The following is a 14453-nucleotide window of genomic DNA, read 5'->3' as shown; positions in this document are numbered from 1 at the left end:
GACTGTAATGGTGAAAGAAAATGTATTTGTGATATATCGAAATGTTAAATGTGAATCTAAAACAATGCTTTCTGTGTGTGTTCTATATGATTAATAAGCATCATATGAATTAAAAATTCAAAAGATGTTAGGTAAGTTTGGGAAATACTGAGTTAAGGTTAAACACTGTATTTAGGGCAGACTTGTTAATCTCTAAGAGGTAGGTGTCAGATGTAGTATTTCTAAAATCTATTTGAGCATGGAACCTTAATTTTATATGTAATAGAATTAATGTTCTGAGAAATATATGTTTTGAGGTGTGCAGACCTAGAATGACTAAGTTGTAGGCTGGCAATGGAAGGGGAAAGAAAGTTGGTGTTCAGAATGAAAAATACTCATTTCAGCATGAGATACAGCTAGAAGAGACAACGCTGCTTTCAATTTTAGTTGATTTGCCTCTTTCCCTTGCTAGTTCCAGGTTCCTGTAACACCTGTCTCACAGGCTGGCTCTCCTCTGTTGGCCGGAAACACTTGTCAGAATGTTGTTTCCCAGGTAGGGATGCCGACCTCAGGTTCTAGATTGAAGTACGTTGATCACCATCACCAGAGGTGCCCCTTCTTCTGCTAAGTGCCACGCGAACCCATGTGACTTTCTGTGCATTACCTGAAAGTTAGCACATCAAGAAGTGAGCCCTTCCCCTTCCTGCCTACCACGTTTCACTTGTTTGCAATGCGTCCTCCGGTATTGCATGTCAAGAATATTAGGAGTATTTCTGACTTCTCTTTCCTTTGCTCATGTGCAGTCTGTTACGGTTCTTACCAACCACATTTTCTTCTGTTGATGAAGTCAGTATCATCTGAAAGTCTGAACAGACTAATCAACTTTTCCTCTATTCTCTCTCTTCTAATCAACCTACAGAAGTAAGAATTATCTTAAAGCATAATTTTCAGAAATCTAAGGATACCTGGTATCAATTGGTAACCTCCACCTCCAGCCACTGTCTTTACTCATCTTCAGATGTGGGGAGAGCCAAGCAAGCAAGGTTTCCATTCCACACTCACCTGCCTGTGCTTCTCGCCTTCCCCTGCACACAATCAAAACTTACTTTCCTTCCCTTTCGATTCTTACTATAAACTCACCTCTCCCATGAATCTTTTCAAAGAGCCCTATCCAGTCTTTTTTTCATGTGTAGGTATAAGATGAAGTAAATTTTATCTTTTCATGGTACTTGTGTTTGGCATTTTTAAGACTACTTGTTTATTCTCCCTCATTCAGCTATATCTTTAAGATATAATTGATATATAACATTGTATTAGTTTTAGATGTACAGTATGATTTGATATATGTACAAGGTGGGCAAAAGTAGGTTTACAGTTGTAATACAAATAAATAATAATAAATAATGTAAAAGTAAACTGTTTAGCATAGTCACAATTGTAAACCTATTTTTTTTTAAATCCTCACCCAAGAATATGTTCATTGACCTTAGAGAGAGAGGAAGTGGGGGTGGAAGGGAGAGAAACAGAGAAAACCATCGATGTTAGAAACATCTGTCAGTTGCCTCCTGTATGTGCTCTGACCAGGGATTGAACCCTTAACCTGGGTATATACCCTGACTGGGAATCAAACCTGCAACCTTTTGGTGTGTGGGATGACACTCCAACCAACCTAGCCACCCCACCAGGGCTGTAAACCAAGTTTTGACCACCCCCGTATATCACCACAGTAAGTTTCATTAACAACCATTGCCACACAGTCACTAGCTTTCTCTTGCAATGCAAACTTTGAAGATCTACTCTTCTATCAACTCTCAAATATACAGTATTGTTAACTGCAGTCAGCCCTCATTCATGTATAATAAAACCCTCAAAGACGGAAAGTTTAAATTAAACATAATTGGCCCACGAAGTAATTTTTATTAGTTGGTTGTACTTTTGCATTTCAGGTCACCTATGAGATAGAGACCAACGGAACGTTTGGAATCCAGAAAGTCTCTGTCAGTTTCGGACTGGCCAACCTGACTGTGGAACCAGGCGCTTCCCTGCAGCAACACTTCATCATTCGCTTCAGGGTCAGGGCCCTTCTCCTGTGGGGGTGGGGGAGAGGAGAGATACTGGGGTGGGGACGGCTCCTCTGTCTGCGACAGCTGTGGCACAGCATGAGCTATGAAGGCCTAGTTCAGTCCGTCAGTTGAGGCCCAGCATGTTATTTAAATAATGTGCTGACTTTCTGAGTACATTTAAAAAGAGAGATAGCCCTGTCACCGCAGAGGAGGAGAACAGACATTGCTCTAGCACAGAGCCGGAGCCAAGGGAACTCTACAGCACACGTGGGTGTTCACTGTGCAAGAGGCCTCGACGTTGAAGGTTCCATAATTTAACTCCTAGTGGTAGGGATTCAGCAGAGTTTATTTATTAACATTTTCTCTGATTCTCTGTCTGGTCCCCAGCATAGCAGGCCTTCATTCTCAGATACAAACTCTTTTTTAAATAATCACTTTGAATCATAAACTCAGCCATCACCCCACAGAAGTTCTGTAGCTTTTCTCATATTTCTGGACATTTAGCATATTATTTGAGCTTATGTGCCTACAGTGTGCACGAATTTTTGCCCATGCGCATCTCTGAATGTTGGTAAAAAACGCAGTGAGACGGCACTCCGTGTTGTGCTCACCCCACCGAGCCCACGCTTCCAGTCTCGATCGCCACCTTTGGCTCCTGCTGCTGCTGCTGTCTTAGTCTTGTGGAGTCTGATTTCTTCTCAGCTCTGCCTTCCAGTGATCAACCAAGTCTCATGTCTCTCAGAGTTCATCTCTGGAACATCTACAGTTAATTAATATATACTTATAAATTACACATAAATTCCTCTCATTTCAACCACGGTGAACATAGCCCTAAATTGATAGCAATTTTTGAGGAACAGGGCTCATATAGATCCTTATTTGTAACTCTTGGTAGAGTAGCACATAGTGACTTTCAATATAGATCATTCAGGATTTACTTTGGGGGGAGAAAAAAGAAAAGTCATTGGAGTAGAAGTTTTTGCAAAGGAAGCCAGATCGTCCAGTGCAGCTAACTTACAGCGGTGCCTTAAGGCAGGGAGTGAAGCCAAGCAGTAGAAGGTGGGGCAGCATGCTCTTCTCCATAAGTGACTTTCTTTTACTCTCTCTGCAGGCTTCTCAGAGCACAGCTGCTTCTCTCCCTGCTCCTAGAAGTGGGAATCCTGGCTATATTTTTGGGAAGCCACTCCTGGCTCTAACTGGTGATGTGAGTCACTCAGTATCCTTTTCAGAACGGAGTGGCCTGTTGCAGCCTAATGAGAAAAGCTGCAGCTGCTGATCTTTTGGATTATCCTATTCTGTGGTTCCCGCTTTTGTAGGTATCCAGGATTTCCTTAACCAAGCCATTCATAGACTGTGTTCTCAAATGTTGATGTGACCAAAGGCTCTAAAACTTATGAAAGACTGGCCAAAAGTGAAAGTTGTGACTGATTTTTGCTTTAATGAGGTATTTATATGCTAGTGTGTAGTTAACCACTTTTGGAAAAACACTTAACTCTGTGTGTGGGTGTTTTGGTTTTTTGTTTTTTTTTTTGAGATTTTATTTCTTTTTAGAGAGGAGAAAAGAAGGAGAAAGAGAGGAAGAGAAACAGCGATGTGTGATTGCCTCTTGTGCACTCCCTGCTGGGGACCTGGCCTGCAACCCAGGCTTGTGCCCTAGACTGGAAATGGATCCAGTGACCCTATGGTTTGCAGCCCAGCACTCAATCCACTGAGCCCCACCAGCCAGGGCCATCTCTTGTGTTTTTTAATTACTAGATGAAGGAACCAAATTGTAATTTGAACGATACCACAGTATTAATAAAATATAATGTTAAGGAAACAATGAGATCATAAATTTTCCAGTCTGCCCCTTTTTCTGTTATGATCTCCTTGACCATCATTTTTCACCTCAGATGACCCTTTTGCAAAGCCAAGGTGATGGAACTTGCTCTGTTAGGAGACCTGAAGTACAGTTTGGAGTGAATGCGATGTCTGGATGCAGGCTCAGGTAATTCATTGCTTCTGCATCATTTCCCACAATTTTGTCTCTAACGATTATGTCGATATGGCAACTTTTATATTTTGAGAGTTCAGAGATTGCTAATTAGAAATTGTCTTATAATCTAAATAATAGTAATGTTACTAAGAGTTTCTGACAGTCCTCTAAACCTCCTGAGGATTATTTTACTCCAATTTATTTTATACTATTATTTCTAATATTTAGATTAATACACCAATGTGGTTACTATTATCTTAGCATTGGACTCCAGACTCCATGATGTTTAATTTCAGGCTGAAAAAGATGGGCTGCAGCCACTTGCAGCAGGAGACGTACCAGACTCTTCATGGAAGGCCCAGACCAGAGCATGTTGCCATCTTCGGTAATGCTGACCCAGCCCAGAAGGGAGAGTGGACCAGGATCCTCAGCAGGAACTGCAGTGTTTCGGTAAGGAGACAAAACAAACCCATTCTGACCGACACTCACTTCCCCCTTTTCTTGTGAATACTGAAATTAAAACCGGCCCTATTTCCATAGATAATGTGGCTGTCATAAGAATATAAGAAATCATGCCCATTTGATGTCATTTCAGGTTAGGTTTATACCTAACTTATTTTCCTTATGAGGAGAAAAATTTGGATGTAGAAAATCTAGAGATTGCTCTGCAATTCAAAATCAACCTAACTCGTAGTAAGAGAAAATGAAATTAAATATATTTCATATATATTTCAAATATTCTCTTATAATCTTGAATGTTTGGTTGGCCCAGATTCATTCTTTGAGGTTGAAATTGTGTTCTTTCTGTTGTTACAAAAGTTTATATTTTTACATTTACATTTAATGAAAATGCATTACCAGGCCAAAAATTCAAACTACATAGAACGGTACTACAGGCAAAGTAAACACCTCAGCGACCCCTGCCCCGGAAGCAGCCTCATCCATCCGCTTCCGTCTTTCCTCTTCCCGGATGCCCGTCAGACCCGTGTGCAGCGGGCGGGTGTCTCGTCTGTACGCTGAAGCGAGGTCTGCTGAACCTCAGTCATTCAGGTCCTGTCTTCTTCCTCTCGTGCCTGCCCTCCACCTCCTCACCTTCGTCAGCCATACCTTTAATTTTACTTCTTTTTATTTAAAAAATTAAATGATTTATTTTTCTTTATAAGAAATACATATACTTGGTCTGAAATTCAAAAAGTGCAAAATAAAAATCTCTCTCCCAGGCAGCTCTTCCCTTTCATAGAGACAAAGTCACTCGTTTCTTTCCTTCCACAGATAATGTATGCCCACATAGGTAAATGCTCATATTCTTTTTTATCCAAATGATGAATTATAAACACTGTTCTGTACCTCGCTTTTTTTAACTTGTTACATAGTAAGCCCCCCATCCTTTGCATTGTATGGTTGTATAATATCCCATTAGTATACAGATGAACCATATATTTCACCTGTTTTATTTTTGGACACCCAGGTTGTTTTCAATCTTTTCCTGTTATACACTGTGGCATTTTTATAACCTCATTCAGGTCTCACTTCATACATGGGAGAATAAACCTATGTGATAAATCCTAGAAGGAGAATTTCTAGATTAAAGGGTATATACATTTAAAATTTCACTAAGTATTGCCAATTCATTCTCTATGCAGGCTGCACCAGTGTGCAGTCCTGCCATCCATCTGTGAGACTGCTTGTTGCCTCATACCTTCATCAGTGCTGTGTTTTCAAATGTTTTAATCTTTGTTCATCTGGTAAGTGAAAAATAGCATCCTAGTGTAGTTTTATTTTTCTCTTTGAATAAGGTTGAATATCTTGACATATGGTTGAACAATTTGTACTTTCTTCACTATAATCTATTTATATCCCTTGCCCATTTTTATTGAACCACTGGTCTTATGACATATAGGAAATCTTTGTGTATTTGAGAAATCAGCTCTTTTCAATGGTATAATTTGCAGATATTTTTTCCCAGTTTGTCATTTGTCTTTTGACTTTGTTGATGGTGTTTTTTGCCATGCAGAAGTTGGTTTTTATATTGTGAAATTTATTAACTTTTTTTTACCTTGGAATTTTAGTTCAGACTTTGAAATACCTTTCTCCTTAGAGATCATTTTTAAAGTGCCATTTTTCCCTTTCTCAGCATTATTATGACTTCTTTCCTTTTAAGGAGATTTGGGAGATAAGTAAACACATGTTCTTGATCCAGCCTTTAGGCACTGAAGTCAGATTGAGTTTTCTTAAGCGTCAAATCCATATGAAGGACTGTGGATTTTTGGTTCTCTATGGCTGAATATAGGAAGGAGCTGGATTGAGATTATAGTGGAACTACTCTTTGTTCTCAAATGTGATTTTTAAATCACATTTTCAAGGACATTTGACAACATGGAAAAATCTACATTTTAGATTATAAACCTAAATCTACAAATGTAGATTAAATGAAAAGAAAAATGTTTAAGAGTATTGAGAACAAACTCATGAAAAGATGTTCAGCATCGTTAGCCGTTAGCCATTAAAGAATTGCAAAACCACAATGCAATACCACTTCACACCCACAGGGATGGCTCTAGTTAAAAAGATGGATAGCTTGTGTTGGCAAGGAGGTGGCGACAGTGTCTGGAACCCTCAGACACTGTTGTGGGACAGCAGAATGGTGAGCCACTTGGAAAACAGTTTTGACAGTTTCCTTAGTAAACATAAACATGGTCTGTCTTCTCCTGTTCCTCATTTATACATGTTTTTGCCTGTATCTGAGCCTTACTATAACAAAGTATGAAGCTAGAAAAGCACGAAGCATATTTGAGGATAGTTTGTATCTGCTAAGTTATAGTAACTTTCTGATTAAAGTCCTCACTTCCATCAATCCTTCCTGCATTATGGAATTAATCCTCCCAGGGTCAGACTACTTGGTTCAGACTAATACTGAAATGTCTTCTTCCTTAACCTTTCACTGCTCCTGTGTTCAAGTCCTTTGCTCCAGTCAAGTGTCTGCTCAAGGCCATTGCCGGGTACATGCCAAGTACAGAGGAGACACTCAGTAACTGCTATTCACATTAATCAGTGAATGTTCCTCCATGGCATCATGTGCTTTTCTAGTTCTGTACCTTTCTATATGTCATCTCTCCACCTGAATTTTCCTTTAGTCACCATTTTCTCCAGTCACATATTACTCATCTCAGTTCTGTCCTCAACCAGAAATGGCTGTTTCTTCTGGTATTCCACAGTACTGACTATGCACCACTCATGGAACACTTCTTGTAAACATTGTAAATGGGCTCACATTCTATCATCTCTATATTAGTAATTTCCATTTTGGAATATTAATTTTCCTAAGACCAAGGACAATAATATGGTTTATGGTGAACTTTTGCATTCTCTAAGCCACGCGGCCTTCTCTGTTATTGTACAGTGTTTAAGAAACGAGGGTACTTAATGCACGGTGACTGATTATAGGCAAAACCACCTCAATTCAAGCAGACACTTCTTTCCTCTTCTGCAGGCTACACATTGTGTGTCCTGCTGTGCCATCCCAGTTTCCCTGGAGATCCAGGTACTGTGGGCATATATAGGCCTCCAGTCCAACCCACAAGCTCATGTATCAGGAGCACGCTTCTTGTACCAGTGTCAGTCCATAAAGGTAAGTCATGACTCGTAAAGGACCACTAATCCTTGCAAGGCCTACATTGTCTCATCAACCATTTGATGACTGTATAATTTTTGACTTCTGAGAGCCAATTAATGCTACCAGCCAATGTTTGGTTAGAGTGAGCAGACATAATTAACTTTCATGTCGATCCTTCCTGCCTGGTTACTGAAATTAGCATGTTGTCATGGTGAGTACATCTATATCCTTTTTCCTCTTTTTTTTTTAATTCCTGAACCTATACTTAATTCCTAAGTATAGGTTAATTTCTTTTAAATTATCATAACAGACAGATACAGTTCATGTTTTTGGACTGGGATTCTGATTTCAACAATCATAAAGCACATTTTGGGATAGTTGGGAAAACTTTGAGTATGGACTATGTTTTAGATAGAAATATCACTAACACGAAAAGGTAGAGGTTAATTTTTTTAAAGTAAATTATGAAGCAGCCTCTCTGATATGATATCTTTATCATATATGCAATGCATATACAATGCATATTATATATACAATGTCTTTTATGTATAAAGACATAGATGTTAATAGTGGTATTCTTAGTGATGGAAATAGAGTGTTTTTCTTACTTTCACTTATCTGTATTCTTTAACTCTTCACAATATAATTTACCGCTTTTGTGATAAACTTAAAGTCAACAGGGGAAAAAGTCACTAGGAAAACATCTAAAAATAACTAGATGTTATTATAAAAGTGAATTTATTCAGTTTCATTTACACTAGCATTAAAAACGTGAAATACTTAGGAAAAAATTTAGCAAAAGGAGTAGAAGACTTCTTCACTATAAAGCATTTCTGAGAGAAATTATAGGGGACCTAAATAAATGATTGAGAGATATACCATGTTCATGAAGTAGAAATGTCAAAATTAAGATACCCCCAAATGGATCTGTGGATTCAATACAAACCCCCCCAAAAAAACTCCTACCTGGAATTTTTGTGGAAATTGATAAGCTGATTCTAAAATTTACATGAAACTATAAAGGACTTAAAAACCCAAAACAATTTTGAAAAAGAACAACAAATTTGAAGGACTGACTTTGCTGATTTTAAGATTTACTCTTAACTCTCATACAGTGTGGTATTGGTATAGGCTAGATAAACAGACCAATGATATAGAATAAAGAGTCTAAAAATAGATCCACAAATCAATTCAATGGGAAGGAGACATTTCCTTTTAAACAACTGGTTTTGGAACAACTGGATAAAACTGGAACTACTAGATAAACATAATGAGGAAAATCAGTTAGTTCCATACACAAAAAAGTACACATGCCTGGGTTGTAGACCTATATACTGACCTTAAATCCAGAGTCACAAAACTTCTAAAAGAAACACAGGACAGTATCTTTGCAAATTTGAAGTAGGCAAGTATTTCTTGGACAGGAAACAAAAATCATTAAATCTCTGCTCATCAAAAGATACCATTATGAAAAGGAAAAGGCAGAATATAATTTGGGAAAAAATATTTGTTAACAAATTATCTGGGAACAAATTCCATGTCCAGAATTAAAAATATCTACAAATAAGTAATGTGAAGACAGAAGAATCTTAAAAGTGGGCAAAGGATTTGAATGATACACAAAAGGCTAATAAACATAAAAGGTACTGAATATCATTAGTCCTTAGGGATATACAGAATTAAAACCACAAGACACCACTCACTAGACTATCAATAGAATATTCATGAGAATAGCCAAAATAAAGATTGGTAACACTAAACGGTGCAGGAATGTAAAACAACTGGAATTCTCATAGATCGGTGGTAGGAATAAAAAATGGTACAACCTGTTGGTCTTTACAAATTCATCTTCCCTATGACCCAGCAATTTTACTCCTGCATGTTTAACCAAAAGAAATTAAAACACATGCCCAAAACAAAACATGTACCAGCATGTTTATAGAAGCCTTATTAATGGCAGCACAAAACTAGAAACATCTCAAATAGTCATCATCAAGAGAGTGAGCAAATTGCTGAATATTCGCACAATGGAATACTACACAGCAATAAAACAATGAATTACTGGTATGCAAAACAGCAGCGATAAATTGCAAGAACATTTGTCTGGAGTGAAAAAAGCCAAACATATTTAAAAGTACACTGTAAGATTCCATTTTTATGAAATATAAAAATAGGCAAAATTGATCTTTAGTGACAGAAGTCGGAAAGTGGTTGCCTGTGAGAGGGACGGGAAATAGACTTGAAAGAGGCACGAAGGAACACATACATACATACTTTTTCTTAATTCTCACCTGAGGATATATTTTTTTAATTATTGATTTCAGAGAGAGAGGAAGTGGGAGGGATGGAGACAGAGAGAGAAACATTGATCAGTTGCCTCTTTATGTGCCCCAACCATGGATCAAGCCCACAACCTAGGTATGTGCCTGAGCGAGGATCGAACCCACAACCTTTTGGTGTACTGGAAGACACTCCAAACAACTAAGCCATGTGGCCAGGGCAGAGGCAGTTTTGTTTAATATATGAAGAATAAGCATTTCATTTGAAATGTTAGTTAATAAATAAATACATGAAGAAATGAAGCACAGCCTTTAGGAATCCTAATTACAGTGTGGAGGTAAGGTTAAGGGGTCAAAGTGATCTATAATTGCTGACTCTTAAATAGCTATAGCATACTTTCTACCATGTGATTTATTTCTTGTTACTTTCTATTCTCTGTCTCCAAAAATACCTCTGCTCATTTGTCAAAAGTAAAATCTTTGAGTGCTTACTCTGTGCCAAGTACCATGCTTGGTGCTAGGTACAGCATGATAAAGTAGACATTGCCCTGGGCCCAGGAGGAGGCTGTGAGGGCTGCAGAAAGCAGGCAGAGTTCAGAAGATTCAGGGGTGTCACCTATAGAAGGTGACTGCTTGGATGTGGAGGTTGAGGAAGAATGAGTCAAAGATGATGGATACATTTTTAGTTGGGGCATTTCATTGAGTTCTTTTATATCTTATATATGATACCCTGTTGACTACCAAGTATAATTTTGCTTTCTGCAGTAACTCTTGTATGTTGCATCTCCAGCTTCCCTCCCCTACTTTTTTCTCCTAAGGTTTTCCCCTTTTGTGTTTTGTTTGTTTTGAAGAGATGTCCTCCAACTACTGGAACCCATGTGGAATGCCTGGAAATATCCATGTCCTAGATGGCCCTTAACCTGTGACTTATGGGCAAAGGAATATGAAAGCCCCACTCCCTTTCCTTGGGTGGGGACAACACAAGTTGCTGGGACTGTGAAGCCTACCTTGTGTTTCCAAGTTCCCTCGCAGATTAGGCTAACGCTAGATAATGGTGAAATTTCTCAAATTAATAGTCATATAATTTATCAAAATAGCAAATATATATTTTTTAAAGGCAAAAAATGCCAGAAGAGGATCTCTTATAAAAATGTCTTATAATCCTCCTTACCATCCTGATCTCTAAAAATTACCTGTTAAACTCTTTTACTCTTTTCTTCTGGAAAAGAAGAAATTGAGGTATTTACCTCAATTTCTAAACATTATTTTATTCAGTTATCTCTGGAATCAGGACTTTATAGATAATCTATTGACTTCCTGTTTTAGCAGGTGAGTTGAGATCTATTAGTCTCTCTTACCCTTCCGTTACTGTCTCAAGGTAGTTATATCAAAATGTTCTATTAAATAAATATTGGGTGTTTCAATATTATGATTATATAAATATTCATGTTGAGGCAAGGAGTTACATTTTTGTGAAACTTTTCATTCTGAAATTAATAATTACCTCACATTTCATTTTTCATTTTCTTTTAGCTGATGGCTAAGACTTCTCAGTGTCCAACAGCTGTGTAAAACTTCTCAATGCAGTTTTTCAAGCACTTAAACTCGCCATGTAATGTTATCAGCTCTACCTTTCCTACATATTTTCTTTATGGAGACCTCCATAACCTGATGCAATGTGGACTGTTTACTGCCCAGCAGTTGTTAGTGGACTTTTCTTTACTGTCATCCTGGGAATTCCTCTTGCTTCTTATTTGTGGTAGATTCATTGTTTACTGAACACTGTTTTTTCCTTTTCCTCGATTTACTCTTGTTTTGGTAGACTTCAAATTCTAATAACATCTTTGAAAATAAGCACATTTAAACTACATTTTTTCCTTTAGTTTACATGTCTAAAGACAGCTTCATTCAACCACTATCATCATCATTATCATGATTCATAATTTATCATTTGAGTAGGTATACAATTCTAAATTGAAAATGATTTTCACTCGCAATTTTGAAGGCATCCTTGCATTGTCTTCTAGTTTCCAATATTGCTGTTCAAGCACCCTTTTAAGATCTCCAATTTACTCCTAGTAGTCTGAAGCTTCTAACATATTATGCCTCAAGTAGGTTTTTTTCTTCATTCATCATACCAAACAATCTGGGGGGTTTTTTACTCTGAAAACTCAATTCTGAGAAATTTCTACTAGTATTACACATTCAATTTCCTCCCCACTATTTTCTCTGTTCTCTCTTTTTGGAGAGTCTCTGAACTCCTATTAATCTGTTACAGGGTCACTAAATTGATTACCTACTTTTCATTTCTCTCATATTATCTATCTCTCTAGCTTTTTGGTTTTTTCTAGAAGAGTTCCTCAACTTTGTCTATTAACCTTCTTACTGAAGTTTTTATTTTGGCATTACATTTTTAATATCTAAGAGTTCTTCGTTTTTCTCTGTTTCATTATACTCTTATATATCTTTTAAGATATTAACATTTTATCTTCATCTTTCCTTGTCTCTATTTCCTCTGAGTTTACTTATTGTGCTCATTTGGTAGTTTTTTCTTCAATGTGAGAAGTCTCTCCCACATGTCTGGCAATTCCGGCCATCAGGCTGCAGCCACATCTACCAGAAGCTATCTCTGTTCGATCAGACCCTTCGGCCAGCTTGACAAGGCGCCTTCTCCTGGGAGCATCTGTTTTATTTGGCTTGAACTAGTGGGTGGTTGGGAGGATCCTTTCTAATCCTGAGATTCTGTGAACCTAATGGGTTTTTTTTTAACTTCCATTTCTGAGTTCTTTGCTTCTTCCATGAAGTTTCTAGTTTCTTTGTACCACTGAATAAAGAATGGAATTGCCACTCCTACTTCCACCAGTGCATGTGTACTGTTTCAGAGCCGGGAAGCTTCTTGGACCTGATAAGGTAGAGCTGCTGAGCATGTCGTAAATAGTTTTGCTATCTGGCCTCTCTGATACCAGGCAGCTCCCAGTTGGGGGAAGCTAGTCGGTCTTTAGGTAGGCGCTAGCTGTTCCCAGTGCTGGTGTCAAGGACTGCTGCTAAGAAATTAATTTTCTGTATCTCATAGAAAACTGCATAGGACCAATATGAGAAAAAGGTATATCTTGCTTACAGCAATTTGTTTTTGGTCTTTTTGCAGGGAAGTAATAAGTTGTCAAGTGGAGGGCTATTTGAGTTGGTACTAAGTGCTGACCTGTCATGGACTTCTTTCCTGCAGGATTCCAAAGTAACAGAAGTGGCTTTGACAACTATTGTGACCTTTGTGGACATTACCCAGAAGCCAGAGCCTCCACGGGGCCAACCCAGAATCGACTGGAAATTGCCATTTGATTTCTTCTTTCCGTTCAAAGTGGCATTCAGCAAAGGAGTGCACTCTCAAAAAGGCTCAGTCTCTCCCATCCTTATCCTGTGTTTCTTACTACTCGGAGTTCTCAGCTAAGTAACGAAAGGAGAAAATCACGTTTTAAAATTCCCTATGGGAAGTCCTACGGCAGCCTACTTATGTTGGCTAATGACCAGAAGGCATTTAGGATAATAGAGGACCTAACTGAAGGAACCTTTGTACATGAGGGAAAGGTAATAAAGGTAATTTATTCATCCTAGCCCTCTGCTTAGAACTTAGAACATGCTTCAGTAATGTCAACTGAAAATGATTTGCTCCAAAAAACTGAATATGTAAGCTACAGAACACCAGATACACCTTAAGCTCTATACTCCTCAGGCAGGAAAAAACACGAAGAGCTCTTCCTCCAGTCCTTCAGGTTGTGTTGTGCCTGACCAAAGGTTTGCACGGTCTTCATCCCTCTGCTCACAGGCACAGTTGGGCGACGTCAAAAGGAACATGTTCCTACTGCTCCCCACATGAACTTGGAAAGTGCTGCCCTCTGGGCTTGAAAGGAGCTGACTGTTGAGAATAGAAAACTACTGGCTATGTATTTTATCTGGTTCCATCCTACTCCCTTGGGTCACAACGTTCCCATGCCTGAGTGAGGATGGCAGTTCTTTCCATGAAAAGTTTTCAAAATGAATGTGGAATCCCAGCCTCCTTTCCTACTCACAAGTGATTTTACCACTCGTTTTCTCCTTTCCCTTCACTGTGGTAGAGAAGTAAAACTGATTGAGAGCTCAGTTATAGTAATTCTAGCGGTACACAGGAGTTAACCGATAGGTAGTTTGCCTCATGATTATTTTTCTATATACATGAGGGGTTCTTTTTAAAAAATACCTGTATAGTATAATAGCATTTATTATTATGAGGGGGAAACTAAAAAAACCCAGAATTATCTTCTAGAGGGCAGGCCCCTTGTAGTACAGGCTTCCCCGCTAGGTGAGTGTTCTAGGAACCCACCTGTATCAGTGTACCAGCTGGCATTGTGGGGTGCGTTTGATTTCAGTGAATTTTGTTTTTGAAAGCTTTCAGCACAGTTGCCCATTTCATGATGGGTGATTTCCCAGTGCACCAGCACTCTAAGTATTGAGCAGTTTTCGACCAACAGCCTGTGCCCCGCTCTCTATTCATCTGATCTCGCCCTGAGCAA

The 14453-nt window shown here is 38.5% G+C and overlaps 1 protein-coding gene and 1 non-coding gene across 4 annotated transcripts in view; one reads left to right on the top strand and one right to left on the bottom strand.

The window, feature by feature from the left end:
• Positions 1-14453, top strand: part of TCTN3 (tectonic family member 3) — a 33690-nt gene that overhangs the window by 6801 nt on the left and 12436 nt on the right. For 2 of the 3 annotated variants that reach the window (XM_036027068.1, XM_036027067.1), the window contains exons 8-13: positions 452-532; positions 1926-2051; positions 3154-3258; positions 3935-4029; positions 4314-4467; positions 7508-7645. In XM_036027068.1, the coding sequence (XP_035882961.1) occupies positions 452-532; positions 1926-2051; positions 3154-3258; positions 3935-4029; positions 4314-4467; positions 7508-7645 (699 nt within the window). Of the gene's footprint in view, positions 1-451; positions 533-1925; positions 2052-3153; positions 3259-3934; positions 4030-4313; positions 4468-7507; positions 7646-13132; positions 14137-14453 lie in introns of those variants that run through there. The other variant, XM_028512528.2, reaches the window with a different exon arrangement.
• On the bottom strand, positions 2195-2328 carry LOC114498315. Its single transcript, XR_003684745.1, has one exon. It is a non-coding gene; the product is annotated as a small nucleolar RNA SNORA22 (small nucleolar RNA).

This window comes from Phyllostomus discolor, chromosome 5, assembly GCF_004126475.2.
Source record: "Phyllostomus discolor isolate MPI-MPIP mPhyDis1 chromosome 5, mPhyDis1.pri.v3, whole genome shotgun sequence".
NCBI classification, from domain to species: domain Eukaryota; kingdom Metazoa; phylum Chordata; class Mammalia; order Chiroptera; family Phyllostomidae; genus Phyllostomus; species Phyllostomus discolor.
Note: the sequence above shows the minus strand (reverse complement) of the source record. Positions and strands in the feature narration are given on the sequence as shown.